Raw genomic sequence first — 21,597 nt, 5'->3', positions numbered from 1 at the left:
AAATGACCCCCCAATCCAACTCTTGTATAGTGTTTTCTGTCATTTTAGCAGAATGCAGGCGGGTGGTGTGGTGGAGTAGCACCACTTCACACATTCATCCTGGAAATTATTCTTAGATTGCACCTACAAGACATCTCTGTTCTTGACAATAAATGTCAGCAGTGATGGTTACACCACGGGGAAGCAATTCATAGTACACCACTCTGTTGTTGCACCAGATGCATAACATTATCTTTTGTAGATGCATGCAGGTTTTTGTATGGTGAGTTGCTGCTTTGTTTGGACTCAGCCATTGCTTTCTTTTCCTTATGTTAGCACAAAAATACAATTTCTCATCACCAGTAATGATACAAGATAGGATCATGACCCATGTAATGAAGATCAAGTTGTGATGCACTTACGGTCACCCACTTATAGAGCATTGTGGAGCCTATCCACCTGATTTCTGAACCTTCACCATTACATGTAAATGTTGCACAATGGTGGAATAATAACAGTTCATAACTTTTCCCAGCTCTTGAGTACACTGAAATGGATCATTGTGGGTTAATGTGTTCAAATGATGTTCATCAAACCTCGAAGGTCTTCCTGAACTTGGGGAGTCACTAATGTCAAGAAGATTCTCCTCAAAAGAGGAAATTATTTTCTTGCTATGTTTTGTTCAGTGGAATTATCCTCATACATGATACATGTGTTTCTGACTGTCTCCATTGCTGTGAGTTCTCTACTGAACTCTAACAGAAGAATGTGTTGGAAATGTTCCATTTTTTCCACTTGGTACTCCATTCTGTAGCATCCACAGTCCTACTCACTATCTCCAAATGACAGTATGTAAACTGAAATACCAACTGTGAACTACAAATAAAAACTGACAACTGATAAATAAACCAATAGCAACTGGAGTACCAACATGCTAAAAACATTACAAACTTATTCACCAATCTGATAAAAACTTATGCTTCCATCCTTTTGTCTTATGCCAGTATTCACTACAGTACACATTTGTAACCCAAAAGCACAAAGAAAAATTTGATTATTGACATATTACATATTTATATGCACTTGCAGGTAATGGAAGATAATTATGTTTTTCTTCTTTCAAACTAAAAATAGAGTAGTCAGAGAATCAAGAGGTAGCGATTCCAGGAAACCAGAATAGAATCACACAGCTCAGGGCAGCATTGTCCACCATGTAACATATCCAGTAAAGAACAGTGAACCCTCTACATACCGGTAGACTTGAATCTGATCTTCTGCTTCACCAACTATTTTTGCAAACTTTGGGTGCAATTTCACCCTTACTTTTCAAAACATTTGTCAGGCCTGTGCAAAACATAATGAACTTTCTGTGCATTTGACCCCCAGAAAACACAAGTGCATTGACCATTACATCTACAAGAACTATGTTCTGATCATTAACTTTTTCAAATCACTTGTCTACTTCAAAATTTCTTTCTACCACCACTACACTATTTTCCTAATCTTTATTAACTTCTAATTATTTGATCAGCTACTCTTGATGACTTAACAAGATGCTTCTTTGCTTTGGAAATCTTTGTCTTTCCAATATGCACACTTTTCATTCCAGTATTATATATTTTAACTTTTGCTCTAAGAAACTGCCAAGGTTAGCAAATTGTTTGAGAAAATTTACTTCCCTAATCATTTATAATATACACAAGTAAAACCATTGTTTAAGAAAGGTTCAATAGGTGATACGGGAAATTATTGTCCCATATCTATACTCCCAATCATATCAGAAATATTTGAAAAAATTACTGCTTTAGTGCTAACTTGTGTTCCACAAAATGTTAAGCACTCTTCTACTCTGTTAATATTTGTCTGTATTTGTCTGTTCTTCATAACAAATTCACTACATTTCTGAACTGACATTTTATATGCTGACTCAATCTGAGAAGCAATCTTAATAGAGACAAACACTTTGTATTTAGAAGGATTTTCTAAACGTAGTCCACTTTCCTCATGTGTCTTCATTTGATTCCTTAAATGCTTTATATCCTTACAACTGACTGTTGTGCACAATACTTCACCACCAAATAACACACAATAGAAACAAAGTAACTTCTATTTGTCTTCTCTCATTGTTAAACATGACTTTTTGCAGGACCATATATTGCAGAAAATTCTGTTGTTCTTTCCACAGAATTCAGACATTGAGATATCTTTTGGTTGATGTGCACCTAACTGCTTGGTTTCTAGCGTCTCTTCAATACTTAATAAATTAAAGTATGTTTTTAGCAGAAAATCTACTTTATTCATTTAAATATTGCTGTAAGTTAAATATGAATACTTGATTTTCAACCACATAGCTCCAGAATATGGAACACTGCTGACAGATGGCCCCATTTGTTTTTTTGTTTTTTATGACATTTCCCATTGACAAATAGCAGTAAGGGGAGGGGAGGTGGAGGAAAGGAATGCATGCAATAAGACACTTGACACCGATTACAGGTACTGTAGGTGCACAAGTGACGCAAGAGAAAATTTGGGCTATGGACCCAACCTGGCCGACCCCAAATATACGGACAAAATGGGCGAGGATAGGGCAGTGGTAACATGACAGAGAGAGCAGCATTCATTGTGGTGCTGCTCACACTTTCTGTTTGCCTTATTATTAAACACACTTTCCTTGTTAATAAGATTACTAACTTTCTCCACCATTTAGTAACTGTACACAGTCTGTCTCAACATCAACAAAGGACTCGGTTTTTCACAGCGAGAATTATCTGATCGACCTCAGGATCCCAAATATCAACATTATTGCCATGTTCTGCAACACACATCAGTTAATTCCCTTTCATATCAACACTATTCTTCTCTGTCTCCATTTATTCAGCTTGTAGAGACCAACAACAGCAACTTCCATTTCCTCATTACATAGCTTTGTGTTATATTATCATTTGACAAGTTTCCACTACCAAACAATGTAATTCAGAAAAGCTGACGTTGGTGTGAGGACCCAGATGGCACAGGCTGTGAAGCAGTCATTCAAATGAAAATCAGCCTGCTCATCAGTGGGATGATCCAGCTGTTTCTTGGCCAGAGTTTGTCAGTGGCCATTCATGCGGACAGACAACTTGTTAGTTGTCATGCCCACGTAGAATGCAACACAGTGGTTGCAGCTTAACTTGCAGATTATATGACTGGTTTCTCAGGTGGCCCTGCCTTTGATGGGATAGGTGATGCTTGTGACCAGACTGGAGTAGGTGATGGTGAGAGGATGTATGGCAGAGGCTTTGCATCTAGTCTATTACAGGGATATGAGGGACGAGGCATGGGGCTGGGAGTAGCAATTTTGTAGGGATAGGTGAGGATTTTATGTAGGTTTGGTGGGTGGCAGAATACCACTGTGGGAGGGGTGGGAAGGGTAGTGAGAAGGATATTCCTCATTTCAGGGCATGATGAAATGTAGTTGAAGCACTGGCAGAGAATGTGATTCAGTTTCACCAGTCCTGGGTGGTAGTGAGTTACAAGAAAAATGAAAAATGCTCATCTGTGACTTGACAGTGGGGCTGTTGGAAGTGGTGGGTGGCTGGACAGATAAGGCATGGGATATCTGCTTTTTTGCAGGGTTGGGAGGGTAATTACAGTCTGCGAAGGCCTCAGTGAGACTCTCAGTGTATTTTGTGATGGACCGCTCATCACTACAGATGTGACGGCTACGAGTGGCTAAGCTGTACACAAGAAACTTCTTGATATGGAATCGATGGCAGCTGTCGAAGTGGAGATATTGCTGGTGGTTGGTAGGTTTGATATAGATGGAGGTACTGATGTAGCTATCTTTGAGGTGGAGGCCAACATTGATGACGTAGGCTTGTTGGGATGAATAGGACCAGGTGAAGCAAATGGGGGAGAAGCTGTTGAGGTTCTGGAGGAATGTGGATGGGGTGACCTAACCATCGATCCAGATCATGAAGGTGTAATTAATGAATTTGAACCTGGTGAGGGGTTTGGGATTCTTGATGTTTAGGAAGCATTCTTCTAGATGGCCCATGAATAGGTTGGCAAAGGATAATGTCATGTGGGTGCCCATAGCTATACCCCAGTTTTGCTTGTAAGTAATGCTTCAAAGGAGAAGTAATTTTGGGTGAGGATGTAGTTGGTCATGGCAGTTAGGAAGTAGATGTAGGTTTGGAATTTGTGACACACTGGGAAAGGTTGTGTTCAATAGCAGTAAGGTCAAGGGCATTAGGGATGTTAGTGTAAAGGGATGTGGCATCAGTATTGATGAGCAAGGCAGAAACCTGAATAGTCCCTCTCAGAGGTTCCCACTGAGGCCTTCACAGGCTGTAATTACTCTCCCAACCTTGTACAAAATCAGATCTCCCATGCCTTATCTCTCCAGCCACCCACTCCTTTCAACTGTCCCACTGTCCAGCCACAGATGAGTGTTCCCCTTATGGCTCAGTACCACCCAAGACTGGAGAAACTGAAGCAGATTTTCTGGCAGGGTTTCAACTACGTTTCATTGTGCCCTGAAATGAGGAAATCCTACTCACTACCCTTCCCACCCCACCCACAGTGGTATTCAGCCACCCACCAAACCTACATAAAATCCTTGTCCATCCCTTCAAAACCCCTTGCTTCATGTCTCATATCTGGGTAATAGACACAGATGCAACACCTGTCCATTATATTCTCCCACCACCACCTACTCCAGTCCAGTCACAAACACCGCCTAGCCCATCATAGGCGGGGCTACTGTGAAACCAATCATGTGATGTACGCACTAAGCTGCTGCCGCTGTGCTGCATTCTACATGTGCATGACAAGTAACAAACTGTCTGTCCACATGAATGGCCACTGACAAACTCTGATCAAGAAACAGCTGAACCATCCCCATGCTGAGCATGGCACAAAACACAACATTATTCATTGCAATGACTGCTTCACAGCCTATAGCTTCTGGATCCTTTCCACCAACACCAGCTTTTCTGAATTGCACAGGTGGGAACTCTACCTGTAATATATCCTATGTTCTCATAACCCTCCTGGCCTCAACCTTCGTTAGTCTTTACCCTACCTTCTAACCCGTTCCCTGTTCCCATTCCAGCAATACACAGTCCTCTATTCCTCCAACACACCCACAGTCCTTTTACCATCTTCCTTTCCTGCTAACTCCCTCCCACCCTCTGTCTAACCTCCTGACTGCTCCACCCAGCTCCCCTACCCTCTCTCCACCTCATCTCTGTGTGCTCCCACAGGCTCCACCCCACCCTGCTATCCTGCCCCTCCCTACTGCAGCCTCCACCTTACCACCATCACCCAGTCCATCTCCCATCATGTGTAGCTGCCCACAGTTTGGCCTTAGTAGCCAGAGACTTTGGCTGTGTGTGTGAGGTGCATTTTGTGAGTGTGATTTTGTGTGTGTGTGTGTGTGTGTGTGTGTGTGTTTATGTTCTACATCTGATGAAGGCCTTGTTGGCTGAAAGCTCATTTTCTGACAGTCCTTTTGTTGAGACGAGGACCAACAAAGTCCTACAAAACCATATCAATCAGGGGCAAACCTCTTTGCAGTACCTCCTCTCCATCTGTAAAATTCTCTTGCTATGCAATCCCAAAAATCTGGATCCCATATCACACACAGAAACCCTTGCTCTCCTGGAACTAGAGCAACATGGAAAATGCCACCTCAAAAACAACTCCACCCTGTTCACTTCATGCTCCCGCCTTGGACTACCATTGTACACCACCTCTTCAACAATCTACAGAGCTCCCCCACATTCTCTCGTAGCTGACAAACCCTGTCTCACAGACCTACTGCATTTACCTCACCCTCAAAAACTCCCTCCCACCACCATACAGAATCCAGAAGCTAAACACACCCGAAATAGTCAAGAAACTTTCCTCCAAAAGCCTTAACCACACAGAAGTATCAGTCCTTTGCAAAGGCCTCTTACCTTTTGCCCCACTCCCAAATTCAGTCATGCGGGACTTTTTAAAGACCTCTCCTTCAACCCGTCTCTACAGTGGAAATACTTTTTTGCTGCAAACCCTGCCAGTCAGACTCAAGCAAAGATCAATGTTGAATCCTGCCTGACTCAGTTGACTCCCGCATCCAACTGCGATCCATGCCCTTAACCCCAAATCACTCCCTGCTAACTTTCCAGTATTTCTTAACCTCCAACCTTGCATCACCCTCATACCCCAAATCCCTCAACTTACAAATCAACCTTACATCCCCTGAAAGAACCACAATCTACTACCTAAAATCTTATCTCAACCTTATAACCCTACATGCTGGAAAACGCTCCACCAGTGTTGGTTTGAATACAAAGATTACCTGGTGGAAGGACTCTGCCAGCTGTCAGATTTGTCCATCTACAAGCCCTGCCACATTGACCCCATTCCAGAAATTGAGCAGGATCTCCAGTCTCTCCTCAAATCCTTAGGCCCATCCCATATTGTCTCCGTGGAATCTCTCTCTCTGTCCTCACCTCTACCACTCCGTTCACTCCTACCTTCTACATGATTCCTTAAGTCCATAAACTAAACACCCAGGATGTCATTGTGACTGGTGACTGTGCCCCTACTGAGAGAGGCTCTGCTCTCGTAGGCCAACACTTTCAGCATATTACCTGCAACCTTCATTCCTATATAAAAGATAACAACAATTTCCTCCACTGATTCTCCGCAGTTCCTGTTCCTTTAGCACCCAGTGTGCTGCTCATCACTATTGATACCACCTTTCTGTTCATAACATCCCTAATGCCCATGGTCTTGCCTTTATTCAATACTATTTTTTCCAACCCCCAACAGATTATAAACGTACAACCTCCTTCCTGGTTACCATGACCAACTATATCCTCACCCACAATTACTTCCCCTTTGAAGGCATTACCTACAAACATATCTGGGTTACAGCAATGGGCATTTGCATGGCATCACCCTATGCCAACTTATTTATGGGCCATCTAGAGGAATCCTTCCTAACCTCTCAGAATTCCAAACCCCTCATCTGATTCAGATTCATTGATGACATCTTTGTGATGTGGATTGGGGTGAGGAAACCCTATCCATACTGCTCCAGAACCTCGCCACCTTCCCCCACATTTGCTTCACCAGGTCCTCCTCAACCCAACAAGGTGTTGATGTTGATCACTGGCTCAGAGATAACTATGTCAGTACTTCCAACCATATCAAACCTACCAACCACCAGTAATACCTCCAGTTTGACGGCTGTCACCTATTCCATATCAAGAAGTCCCTTCCATACAGCCTAACCACCCATGGCCTCTGCACCTGTAATGATGAAAACAGCTCCTCTCAAAGTACTTAAAGGGTCTCACCGAGGCCTTCACAGACTGTAATTACCCTCCCAGGCTTGTATAAAAACAGATCTACCACGCCTTATCTCTCCAGTGACCCACCAATTACCATGAAGTCCTCCTGTCCGGCCACACAGAAGCATCCTTTCACGACTCTGTACTGTTTAGGACTAGAACAACTGATTCACATTCTCTGCAAGGGGTTTGACTACTTTTCACTATGCCCTGAAATAAGAAATGTTCTACCCACTATCCTTCTCACACTTTCCACAGCAGTATTCCACTGCCTACCAAACCTACACAAATTCCTCATCCATCCCAACTCAACCTTTGCTCCCAACCCCCTGCATCATGGCTCACATCCCTGCAATAGATGTAGATGCAAGTCCTGTCCCATATATCCTCCCACCATCACCTACTCCATTCCAGTCACAAGCATCACCTACACCATCAATGGCAGGACTACTTGTGAAACCAGTCATGTGATCTACAAGCTAAGCTGCAACCACCATTCGACATTCTATATGGGCATGACAACCAACAATCCGTCTGTGTACATGAATGGCCCCTGACAAACTGTGGCCAAAAGACAGCTGGATCATCCAGTTGCTGGGTACACTGTCCAACATGATGTTCTTCACTTCAAAGACTGCTCCATAGCCTGTGCCTTCCTACCAATACCAGCTTTTTTGAATTGTGCAGGTGGGAACTCTCCCTGCAATGTGTCCTATATTCCCACAATTCTTCTGGCCTCAAGCTTTGTTAGTCACTGTCTTTAGTATGCTGTTCATGGCACACCCTCCTAGCAGTGTCCCCTATTATTCCTTTTTTGTATGCTCTATAGGTCCCTGAAAAGGCTTCTGCAATATTCAGAACCCGTATTGCTCAATTTTGTGAAATAATACTTTTTGACCTAGTTGGATTGTCCCAGAATATTATGCTATAAGTGTGCTAGCAATCCTACATGCCAGTCAAGAGATCTAAATAAATTTCTAAGGGCAAAGGACACAAAACTGATCTTCTTCATCAACTTGAACACATTCGGGTGCCACCTCAGTTTATTGTCCATCTGGATTCAGTGTGCATCTATTTATCTTTACTTCCGATACCTGTAAGTGATTTTTTTTGTATGGAACTGCATGTATACTTTTAAAAATAATCTGTGGATATAAAGCTATTATTAAGTATAAAAGTTGATGCACACTAAGACCTTTCCAGAATACTCAGTTTCTTTATTAATCAATAGTATTCATTGCCCATGGTCTCTTCTTCCAAGGCACCTTCTAGAGCACATGACACAGTTGATCCGCCATCACAACAGGGTGAGCAGTGGGTGGTAATGCGTTTGCGTCACTTGAGGCAGAGGGCTGATGGAGACTGGCTGCCCTTTCATCCTGTGAGTGTACAGGTGGATGCTCCTTCAGCAGGGTCCGAGGAAGCACACCAGGGGGGAGTGGTTTACTGGTTATTGGGAACTGCCATGTCAGGCACGTCTTGGAGCCCCTTAGGCAGATAGCATTCAGGGCTGGAAAGAAAGCCAATGATCACTCAGTACGTCTACTGATGGGCCTCATCCGAGATGTGGAGGCGACCTTGCCAGGGGCTATCAAGCATGCAGGATGCAATCATCTGCAAGTTGTAACTCATGTTGGCACCAACAACACCTTGTAACCTGGGTTCTGAGATGATTCTCAGTTTGTACAGGTGGCTGGCGGAGGTGGTGAAGACTGCTGGCCTCGCTCACGGGGTGCAAGCAGAGTCACAATTTGCAGCATCATTCCCAGAGTTGATTCGGGTCCTTTGGTTTGGAGCTGAGTGGAGGGCCTCAACCAAGGCTCCATTGACTCTGTGACAGTCTAGGATGTATATTTCTGGACCTGTGTTATCGTGTTGGGATTTGTAGGGCTCCCCTTGATATGTCTGGGGTGCACTACACAAAGGAAGCACAAAGGGGTGCACATGAGGGCTTTTTAGGCTTGGCGGTAGTTTGAGGTGCTCTGATGAACACTCACCAGTCAATTCACAGCAAGGGAAGTCAAACAGATTTAGAATAAAGACACTTTGACTGTCACAATTTTATCAGTAAACTGTCAAAGTATTCGTAATAAAGTTCCTGAATTTACTGCCCTCCAGGAAAATTCTTGGAACTGAGAGTTGGCTGAAACACAAAGTGGAAAGCTCTGAGATATTTAGCATGTTATGGAACATTTATTAGGAAGACAGACTAGAGACCATTGGAGGGAGAGTTTTCATTACAGTTGATAAAAATTTTGTCTCTACTGAGGTCAAAGTTGAGCATGGCAGTGAAATTGTATGGTCATGTATAACAGATGTAGGTGAAACTAAGTTAATTGTTGGATGTTTTTACCAGTCATTCAATTCCACTGTGGAAGTTCTAGGGTCATTCAAAGAAAGTCTTTGGTCAATAGTGTGTAAATAGATCATGCAGTACTAACTGGAGGCAACTTTAACCTGCTGAGCATAGACTGGGATGTCTATGGATTCATTGTGAGGTGGGGGATGCAAACAGACAGTCATGCAAAATACTTTTGAACATGTTTTCTGAAAATTGTCATGAGTAGCTAGCTCAACAATCCACACATAATGGAAATTTCTTAGACATTGCAGCTACAAATGGCCTGGACCTTACCGACAATCTCAGTATAGAAATGGGGATTAGTGACCATGATGTCATTATAGCAACTATGGCTGTGAAAGTTAATAAATTAGTCGAGAAGTCTAGGAGAGTGTTTCTGCTAGACAGAGCAGATAAGCAGCTACTAACATTACTACCAGTAAGATGGAGGTAGAGGAATTATGGGCAAAGTTTAAGCAGATTGTAAATCATTGTCTGGAGGGTTTCGTGCCTAGTGAGTGGATAAAGGATGGAAAAGACCCACCATGGTTTAATAACAAAATTTTTGATATGCTCAGGAAGCAGAGGCTGCTGCAATGTAGGTTCAGAAGGGATGCACAAATGATGATAAGTGAAGTTTAATAGAGATTCATGTGCCTTTGAAAAGATCTATGCACAAAGCATATAACTATTACCATTGTGACACTTTAGCAAAAGATCTGGCAGAGAACCTTAGAAAATTCTAGTTGTATGTAAAACTGCTAAGCGGTTCTAAGGCTGCCATTCAGTCCCTTGTTGACCACGCTGTTGTGGCCTCTTACCTAGCTTGCTTTTATCATGAATCTCTCATCCAGCACAAAATCCCAAGCAACTGGAAAAAAGTGCAGGTGACTTCAGTATATAGGAAAGGTAAAAAAAAAATGGACCTGGAAAATTACAGAACAATATTCCTAACTTCTGCTTGCTGCAGAATCCGTGAACACATTCTCAGTTCAAATATAATAAGCTTTATTGAGGCTAAGCAGCTTCTGTTCGTGAATCAGCGTAGTTTTGGAAAGCATCACTCCTGTGAAACTCAGCTTGCCCTTTTCTCACATGATATACTGCAAACTATGGATGAAGGGCAACAGGCAGCTTCTATATTTCTAGATTTCCGGAAAGCATTTGACACAGTGCCCCATTGCAGACTGTTAAGTAAGGAATGAGCATATGGAATAAGTTCACAGATACGTGAGTGGCCTGAAGACTTCTTAAATAATAGAACCCAGTATGTTGTCCTCAAAGGTGTGTTTTCATCAGAGACAAGGGTATCGTCAGGAGTACCCTAGGGAAGTGTGATAGGACTGCTGTTGTTTTCTATATACATAAATGATTTGGCAACAGGGTGGACAGCATTGCTGATGGTTCTGTGGTGTACAGTAAGGTGTCAAAGTTGAGAGACTGTAGGAAGATACAAGATGACTTAGACAAAATTTCCAGCTGATGTGATGAATGGCTGCTAGCCCTAAATGTGAAAAAATTTAAGTTAATTCAGATGAGGAGGAAGTACAAACCTGTAATTTTCAGATACAGTGTTATTAGTGTTCAGCTTGACACAGTCAAGTCATTTAAATATGTGGGCATAATGTTGCAAAGCAATATTAGATGGAACAAGCAAGTCAGAACTGTGGTAGGGATGACAAATGGTTGACTTTGGTTGATTGGTAAAATTCCAGGAAAGAGTGATTCACCTGTAAAGGAGACCACATATAGGATGCTAGTGTGACCTATTCTTCAGTATTGCTCAAGTGTTTTGGATTCATACCAGATCAAATTGAAGGAAGCCATCGAAGCAATTCACAGGAGGGCTGCTAGATTTGTTACCGGTAGGTTCGAACAAAACTTAAGTGTTATGGAGGTGCTTTCCAAACTCAAATGACAGTTCATGGAGGAAATACAGTTTTCTTTTTGGGAAACACTACTGAGAAAATTTAGAGTACTGACATTTGAAACTGATTGCTGAATGATTCTGCTCCCTCCAACACACATCATGTGTAAGGACCACAAAGATAAGATACGAGAAATTAGGGCTCATACAGAGGTGTAAAAACAGTCATTTTTCCTTCGCTCTATTTGCAAGTATAACAGGAGGGGAAGTGACAAGTAGTGGTACACACCTTATTGTGGTTTGCAGAATATCGATGTAGATGTAGATTCCAAGAAGCTCGCCAGTCTTGCTGGACAGGCAGAACACACTTTTGATTTTGTGTTTCTTCAGGATTCTAATGATCTTAGATAGAGGGCCCTGCATATGGTAGAAAGGCTATTTTACTGGTCTTTTCTCTTGTTCCTCTTCCATTGTATCAAATTATCTGGTTCAATGTAATGGTTTGGGGATGTCCATGCTTGAATTTCCATTGTCTGTGAACACTTGTTGTAGGTGTTCGAACTCCACTGTCAAGCTGTGTGGTATATATAAGTCTGTGTGTGTTGGTTGACTATACACACTTTGGCAAAATGTGGCATCTGCCTTCCTCTTCACCAATACATCCAGAAACATCAGCTGATCATCATTCTCTAGTTGCATGGTGAACTTAACCTTGGAATGTCTTTAATTCTGATCATCCAGGAACTTGTCCAGTATTTTTCTGATGAAGAAATGTGTCAGCTTGTAGGCAGCCATTGAAACGACCTCATCTTTGAATTTCTCCATAAACAAATTTCCCACTACAAGAAATAAGGGACTGCCCATCACCACTCCTTCAGTGTGCTCATAGAACTGGCCTTCTCATAGGAAATAAGTCAGTGTTAAAATATGCTTGAAACAATCCAGCAGAACCCTGTCAGATCTCTCACTGATCAAATTGGGTGTGTCCTGAAGTGGTGCCCTGGTATATAGTAATAATAATAATAATAATAATAATAATAATAATAATAATAAAGATTTTATTGTCTTTAGGCCATTACAGCAATTGACAACGTCAAATGAAGTTACAATTTATAATACAGTGTGATAAGGTATTGACTACTGAAATATTTTAGCTTATATTACAATAAATGTACAGTGGGTCATCTATTGGATTACTGCATTTTACAGTTGAAGAATTCATTGATATCATAGAACGGGTGGGCAATAAATGTATGTTCAGGACGATCCTGTATAGCATGTGGCAGCTTATTAAATAGTTTGTGCCCTGTGACTTCATAGCTATTTATTGATTTTGATAGTCTGTGGTAAGGCGTGTATATGTGTTTGATGCTTCTTGTGTTGTAACAATGTACATTTTCTCCACGTTACACATCTTGTAGGTTCTTCTTCATAAAGATTAAGACATTGTATATATAGAGGTTTACTACTGTCATAATTTTTTGTTTAGTAAATAAGGGTTTGCAGTGAGCCTTATGTGAAGAATTTGTAATTATCCTAATGGCTTTCTTCTGCAATAATAGGATGTCATGTATATATTACAGTTACCCCACAAGATAATGCCATAGGATATTATACTTTGGAAAAATGCAAAATAAGATGATCTGATGTATGTTTCAGGTACACAATTTCTGAGTTGTCTTAATAAATAAATTACTCTGGATAGCTTACTACTAATATAGTTTACATGTTGGCCCCAGGAAAACTTTTCGTCTAAATAAACTCCCAGGAATTTAACAGAACTAGAGTCATCAAATAGTGGCTTGTCTCTTAGAGTGAAGATTATCTGCTGAGTTTTATTTTCATTTAGCAGGAAACCATTTGCTCTGAACCAAAATGCTGCATGAGTGAGTGTATTTTCAGCACAGGTTTAAGATTGTTACTGCTATGAAGAAAAGTCGTATCATCTGCGTACAATACAGTGGTGGATCTAATAAACGAGGGGAGGTCATTGATCATTATCAGAAACAGGAAGGGCCCCAGTACAGATCTCTGAGGCACACCTACTTTAACATTTTCTATGTTTGACATTTCCTTACCAACACAAACTACCTGTTTACGGTTGTTGAGATAAGCTGTTAATAGTCTGAGACTGTTTCCTTTGACGCCGTAGAATTCTAGTTTCTCTAGTAGTGGTGTGTGCTCAACACAGCTGAAGGCCTTGCTTAGGTCACAGAATGAGACCTGAGCAAAGCCTTTGTTCTCAAAAACTTTGAGGATGTAACTGACTACCGTGTTGATTGCATCAATGGTCGACAGATTCTTCCTAAACCTGTATTGTGTAGCATTAATTATTCCTAGATTCTCAAAGTGAGATGATAATTGTTGGTACATGATGCATTCTATTACCTTGGAGAATGCGGGTACTATTGAAATAGGCCTGTAACTAGATGGAGAGTCTTTATCTCCCTTTTTGTATACTGGGACAATCCTAGACAGTTTTAACTCATCAGGAAAATATCCCTCAAGTAAGCACTTGTTTATGCAATGGGTTAAAGGGTACAGAATGCAATCACACACTTTTTTTTAGCAGGTTGCATGATATGCCATATATATCTAAGCTATCAGATGATTTCAGTTGTTTTATGACCCCTTGTACATATCTAGGCGATACTTCGGAGTGACTGTCTACCCCAATTTTGGGAGAGTAGCTCTGATGGACTAATGTCTGGTTTGATAATTGCGTCTCCTATTTCTTTCACTGAATTAATATGGCATTGTAGGTTTTTTTGGCTTGCAGGATCACTTTTTTGTATTCATTCCTGCATTCCACATAGGCTGATTTGGCACAGTCAGGCTTCATACTATTGTATATGTTGTACAGTAACAAAACTTGTTTCTTTAGATCTGTCAGCTGTTTAGTGTAACATATATTTTGTCTGTTTTGAGATCTGGATTTGTGGCTGCTGTCCATTATTTTGATTTTCTTTATGGGAATACTATGGTTAAATAGGGTCAAGAATGCATTAAAAAATCTATCAAATATTATTTTGGCTGGCAGGTCATTACTTGATGTGTAATGTCCATCGACACTACAATGGCCAAACCAGTCTCTGTCAGCAAGGGAATTATGAAATGTGTTAATTTTATCCTCAGTTACGGGTCTGGTAATCACAATTGTTGGGACAGGTCTGTATGCATTGCTCCTATTGAGGGGAATTTTACTTGCATAATTTAGAGATACGGAGTCATGGTCAGAGAATGGGAACACTACAACTTCGCATGTGTTTTCAGTGGTCTTGAAGCTTACAAAGATGTTACCTAAACATGCTTTGTTTCTTGTGGGCCTGTTATTAACATGATGTAAATTGTATTGCCTTAGTAAGTTTTCCAGATCTGCAACACTACCCTTACATTTAGTAACATCAAAATCAGCATTCAGATCACCTCCTATTGCAATATCATAGTGTAGCCATATAATATTACTTAGACAAGGTGAAAACTGACCATGATGTCTGTGTTGGAGATTCATAGGATGTTGTTGATGTGGTCGACACATTTTCCCACAAATTATGCTAACATCTTCTTAAGGTATATGGCTGCAGTGTAGGTGGCTGCACCAATGTTGGTCGAATGGATGAAGTGGTACACCCTCTTTATGGCTCATGAGTAATCCATATAATCTGAGTGGTACTGGTGCATTAGCTTTCAGTTGCTTGATATCTTTTTCAGACCATCCTGTTTCCTTAAGAACAGCCTTGGCTTTCCTGTCCACTCCATCACTGGGATTATTCTCTTGTGGATTGTAAGTAGGGTCCTCTAAAATTTGACAGATCTTCTTATCATAGACAGTAGAATCCCCCTTGTCCACAGGTAACACTACTAAGTTTTCATCTTCTTGCAAACCCTTGAGTGCCATCTTCTCATCTCCTGAGATGTTTATTTTAAGCGGCCTGGCTCTGGTTAGAATTCTGCATCTCTCTCTCTCTCTCTCTCTCTCTCTGAATCTCTTCCGGAACAACTGATGGCAGAGTGTTGACCACTTGCTTCTCTAAGCTGATGAAACCAGAACTGGTAGGGCTCTTAAGGTGACTGCAAAGTTGAGGTCCCTTCCAAAATCTCTAAAGTAGCATCATCTAATGTGTGACCACTCAGACCAACCTTGTTGGTATCATGTGTTTCGGCACTCTGATGGCAGAGAACCTGATCAGCTGGGAAGAAGGACACCAGCTCAGTAGACAATGGTATGTGGCTTTGGAACTACCACAGAAACATTGGGAAAAAGTTCCCTTCTCCAATAGTGAACCTCAGACAACTGGGGATAATTAACAGGACCAGACCTCATATTGAACATCAGGATGCAACTACCTCCTCAGAAGATAGCTACAGTCAGTCACAGGCAAAACAGGGAACAACATTAACCACTGATTTGGAAACCTGTTGCATCACCACTGACTTCAAGTGTTCGTAACAAATGGAAGTTGGTGGAGTGACAATATCTTTCACTATAGAAGTGAAGTTTCGACCACATTCCTGAAATTTGTCTTCTCATTCATTATTCCACTATAGAAAACGTTTGCTTCCACTTGTGTGAACCAAGTTTTTGATTTCTGTGGCCAAAAGTGTGTCTGATTCGTTGCTTATATGGAATGGCACAAATGAAATGTTGCTGGAGCAGCTCGTATCTTGCATTGTTGGCTTGATTTACAAGTATGCACTTTATTTACATAAAACTTGTACTTTGTTCATGAAACTGGGATCACCACTAAAATTATTTTTTGACTATGGCAGTTAGTCCCCACTAAAAACTGCAGAATGTTCAGTTCTTTTAGTAATCAACACAGTTCATAATTTTGTTGAAAACATAATAATGAACCAAGGCAATTAAATTGCCATGAATGAAAACTACTACAACAACAACAACAACTACTACTACTAGTAGTAGTAGTAGTAGTAGTAGTAGTGGTGGTGGTGCTACATAATATGAGTCTTTGAATGACTTTTGCTGTGAATTAGGTGTCTTTTGTTCCTTTCTCATTGCTGCATGTGGTATTGAAGCATTTGGGTCCATTATCAGTATATTTGTATCACATTGTTTGAAGTGTTTTCTAATGAAAATCATTTATGGAGATTAAGAGCAGGAGGTAACCAAATACAGAACATTGTGGGACACCACGTTTAATATTTACCCATTCTGAATTGAGTATTATTTGTATGGTGTTGTCTGTTAGTTTCAAACTACGTTTTTCTGTTGTTGAAATATGACTTATCGATGTGAGTGGAATCCCTTCAATGTCATACCATTTTTGTTTCCCTAGTCAGATTTTATGCGGGTGGGTACAGGTGGTATGATAAGCTACTTGTGGGGCAGCCCTCTTGGATAGATTGTGTGCATCCATGAGCTACTTGGCCACACCCACCCATATCTGCTGAGCGAGGGCAATACCATTGTGCAGGCTACAGCTTGGCACCCTGACTGCCTGTTCATCAGCTGTTTGCCCACCCTGCCCACTTGTGTGCATGAGCACCTGGCACCCTCAGTGGGCACTCACTGGAATGGCATAACCTGCACATTCAAAAACCTTCCCAAGATAACTAAAAACGCCACAAACTAAATGCTAGGTAGTGTTTTCATGGTTTACTTCTGATTCAATGTTCCAGTTATGCTATTTGCTTGAACTGAATAATATTTACATTTTGATCTTCCTCCACAATTTTCAATGAACTGTTTAGTTTAGGATGATTACCTAAAAATTCTGTGGCAACAATTTATTTCTGAATTCTATTTAAGCACCAAATTCAGATCTAAGAATGCTTTCAATGTCTCTCAGCCACCCACACTATTCTTGAAGACCAATATATTCTGCAGTAATTCTCTTCTCCTTGTAGATATGCTGTGATTTGGGCTCCACTTACGAACATGATATTCCACCCTCAATGAAAATTTTGATTGCTGTGCAGCTACTGGACAGGTTGTTTTAGTTACATTGTAACATTTTTAATAGCCCATTTCATTTGCATTAGCAATTTGTTTTCTGAACAGTTACTTACATTCTTCTATTTCACAATAGTTGATTCTGATTTCAAATTATACTAAATATACTTGTTTCAATCCTACAACTGTGATTCAACTTGTCTTCTATTGATTCCGTCTCACACTTTATAGAACCCATTTCCATATTCAACCCATTGCAGTAGATGAATCGATATTAAAACTCAATTTTATTTGCCCTAATTTAGTGTTTGTATTCATAGTTGACCTACAAAACATAATTGTCTCAGAAAAATATTATTTGAATGCCATGTTTTCACAAAAATATTACATAAATGTGACATTTGTTTCTTTCCTTTCCTGCTCCCACTCCATGATTACACATGCCTTTTATACCACCACCACACCTGTCTCTTTCCTTTCTTTACTTGTCTCCCTCCTGCGCCGCTTCCATGAACAGCCTCATGACACTCCATCTACAAGGGTGGTTTGAAAACATCTCGGGGGAAAAAAAAAAAAAAAATAAAAAAAAAATAAAAAAATGCTTACATCACTGAAACTTTTTTATTTTTCAATGTATTCTCCTTGTAGATTAATGCAACTTGGTCCAATGATGTTCCAGTGCTTTGATCCCACCTTGAAAATGAGTTTCCTCCAGACCAGCAAAATAGTTATCAACTCCGGCTATCAGTTCTTCATTTGAAGTGAATCTTCATCCACCAAGAAAAATTTTCAGTTCTGGGAAGAGATGGAAATCTGATGGAGCCATGTCAGGTGAATAAGGCAGGTGTGGCAACAATTCATACCTTAGTTTGTGTAATTTTGCTATGGCGACGGCACGTGTGTGTGGGCGTGCATCAAGAGTCGCGGCACCCATCTTGCAGATAGTTTTTTCATTTCTAATTCTTCAGTTAAAATGTGATATACCCTTTCAGATAACATCTGGCAAGTGTGAGCAATTTTATGCACTTTCATTTGGTGATTCTCCATGACCATTTTGTGCACTTTTGCAATGATTTCTGGAGTAGTGACACAACTTGGCCAACACTGCATGGATCATCATCATCATCATCATCTAAGCTCTCCCAACCAAATTTAAATTCATTTGTCTACTTGATAACAGTTGAATATCAAGGAGCAGAGTCCGCCAGTGTATTCTAGAAATTGGCATGAATGTCCTTTGCTTTCATACCTTTCTTTACGAAGTACTTAATCACTGCTCGAATCTCGATTATTTCCATCTTCACAAATCACTATGCAGGAACAACAACAGAGCCACATCACCACCACAGTTCTCTTCCAAGACTGATGTGGCATGTGTTTACAGGCAACAGTCCAATGAATATCATGTGAACAACTCGTGATGATTCCAAGAACTTTTCAAACCACCCTCATAGTAGTTGTATTTTGTTCCCATCACATCCAGCTCATCATCTTCCCCTACCACTATCCTGCTACCCCTCCCCCCATCACCCACCCCAGCAGATTACTTCCCACATCAGATGCAGTTGTAGTTGGATCCCAGTGCCCAGAAACAATAGCCATGTGTGTGTGAGTTCTACTTGTGTGAATGTATTCCATTTCGGAAGGAAGACTGTCTGAAAGCATAAATATTTAAGCAGCCTTTTTCTTTGTGCCTGTCTGTAACTCAATGCTTCCTCTCTGTAGTGAGCGGCAATTTGCCTTTTCATTTTTATTGCTATTCCATCCTGGACTTTCCACACACACACACACACACACACACACACACACACACACACACACATGCACACATTCATAATCTGTTTTATAAACTAGTAGCTTTTATTTAGTTTATATGTATTCATTCATATTGACTCTGTACTGTATGAAAATACATTTAAGATGTGCCATTTTAAGCTTAAAATTTACTGTTTATCTCTTAAAAGAACTAATATAAGCATTTTATTGTGTTCACAGTAAATTTCTCATGCTGACTGCCAACTCTTCAGTGGGGCTCCTGCTACTTCTACAACACAAAGATATCATAACTAAACTTTTCCAACAAAATATTAATGAAATTCCATCCTTTACTTCGTATTTCTTATCTTCAATTATTCCCAACATTTGCAATGCTCTGGATGTTACTGTGGAGATCTGCTTATTGTTGTCTCAGTTGTCATGGTGCATTGAACAAAATGATGCAAGGTTGTGGAATAAGAAACAGCAACAACTGCTTAATGCTGTCTTTTCTACTGCCACAACACTAAGAGGTATGTAAAATAGTTTCCATAATAGACCAGTCTGTAAAAGTAGTAAGCGCACTACGTAAATATTAATCACCTGGTATGTCAAAGTTAATACAATCTTTAGGGAGCTGCTGACTGTCAGAAAGGAGATGATGCAGAGTGTAACTATTTGGAGAGTAGGCCTATAGCCTGACAATTAGAGAATACTTAGAGTGAATCTGTGCAATCTTATCTTTCCTCCATTGATAACAAGTCTCAAGCTGAAGTGAAAAGACTGGTATAGCAGAGTCCATTGAAGGAAATGGCAGACTTCAAATGTATCAGATAATAGGACCATCAACAATGGCAGATATTGTTGTCTACAAGGAATTCATATCAGGACTATAGCAGTAAGATAACAATGACAGGCTAGTAGACATTCAGTGTGTCCCACATTGTGGCTTAAAAATGCTTCACAGCAGTGCAGAAATTTCTGCAGGGTGTGAGCCATTTCTGAATGTATAATCCAGAAGCAATTGCTTTGCACTGACATTAAAGTAGGGTTACATGCAAACACAAGATATTTGACCCAGTCCATAAAGATCCATTTAAAGTAGAAAAAAGGGAAGAGTCATGTTTAACATCCCAGAGACAATTATGTCATGAGAGACAGGACACAAACTTGGTTAGGGAAGGATTGGGAAGGAAATTGGCCATGCCCTTTTGAAAGGAACCATCATGGGATTGGCCTTAAGTGAAACCAAGATATCATAATGGAGATTGGAACCTTTGTCCTTCTGAATTTGAGGCCAGTGTAATAACCATTGTGCTACCTTTCTCAGTCCCATCCAAAGTGGGCAAAGATATATCAAGAGTGGACCTGGGATAAATGGAACATTGAAATGTGGTCAAATGAATCACATTTATATCTGTATTTGTATGACCTACAACACCATGTTCATCATAAGTGTTAGGTGATGTTCTGGAAGACTGTCTGTGTGTGTGGAATGAATCAAAATCGAGGAGGCTCTGATTTTCTTCTGGGTCTGTTTTAATGATGTGTGCTTTGATTGAAGGAAAAAGTATCCAGAATAACACCAACTGCATTGAGCTGCTTGAAAATCAGGATTCACAGTTTATCCATAACTTTAGTGAGAATTGTAACACTACCAATCATATTTCCCAAGTTGATATTTCTTGCACTTGCCAAATTAGTGCTACCCCTTATTGGCATGACAAAAATTCAGAATCCATCAGAAATCTGACCTGACCTTACTAAAGCCCAGATATTTACCCCATGAAAATCTCTAATAATATCTGGAGGGAGATGGTGAACATGGTGAACATTGAAAACAACACCCCTGACTCTGTCACATCTGCATAAGATGTAACAAGACATAGTGGCAGTTATATCTCTTGCCCCATAGAGGAATTGCTTAACAACAAAAAGGCTTAATTAAAGATAGACTGTTCACATGTGTGTGGACACCCCCCCCCCCCCCCCCCCCCCCACACACACACACACACCACTGGGCTGAGTAGTGATCTTAGCCAAAATCTTGGCTCAGTGGGACTGTTAGTGCCGAGAAACAGTGTGGCTCTGTGTGTGTGTGTGTGTGGGGGGGGGGGGGGGGGTTCTTCACATAAAAAACTTATTAAATCCCAGGGTCTAACAGGGTCTAATATGTCAACAAAAATAACAAATTTTTGAAACTATAATATAATTGTATGGATAAAAAATCACATACATATAAAAGTATTGAAATTTGCAAGCTTTCGGAGCCAGTGGCTCCTTCTGCTGGAAGAAAGTTTGAAGGAGAAGGATGAGGAGTGAACGAAAAAGACTGGTGAGGTTTAGGAAATGAGGAGAGCTTGGGAAAGTCACACAGAACCCCAGGTCAGGAGAGACCTACTAAACAGGTTGAGAA

General features: G+C 40.6%; 1 protein-coding gene across 1 annotated transcript in view; it reads left to right on the top strand.

Moving 5' to 3' along the window:
- The window catches only part of LOC124622445 (protein broad-minded-like), a 286,578-nt gene that overhangs the window by 48,033 nt on the left and 216,948 nt on the right, over positions 1 to 21,597 (top strand). The window contains exon 2 of the mRNA XM_047148144.1: positions 19,422 to 19,714. Within this exon, the coding sequence (XP_047004100.1) occupies positions 19,422 to 19,714 (293 nt within the window). The remainder of the gene's footprint in view (positions 1 to 19,421; positions 19,715 to 21,597) is intronic.

This window comes from Schistocerca americana, chromosome 7 (assembly GCF_021461395.2).
Source record: "Schistocerca americana isolate TAMUIC-IGC-003095 chromosome 7, iqSchAmer2.1, whole genome shotgun sequence".
In the NCBI taxonomy this organism is placed as follows: domain Eukaryota; kingdom Metazoa; phylum Arthropoda; class Insecta; order Orthoptera; family Acrididae; genus Schistocerca; species Schistocerca americana.
The sequence above is the reverse complement of the archived record's forward strand: the minus strand, read 5'-3'. Positions and strand labels throughout refer to the sequence as shown.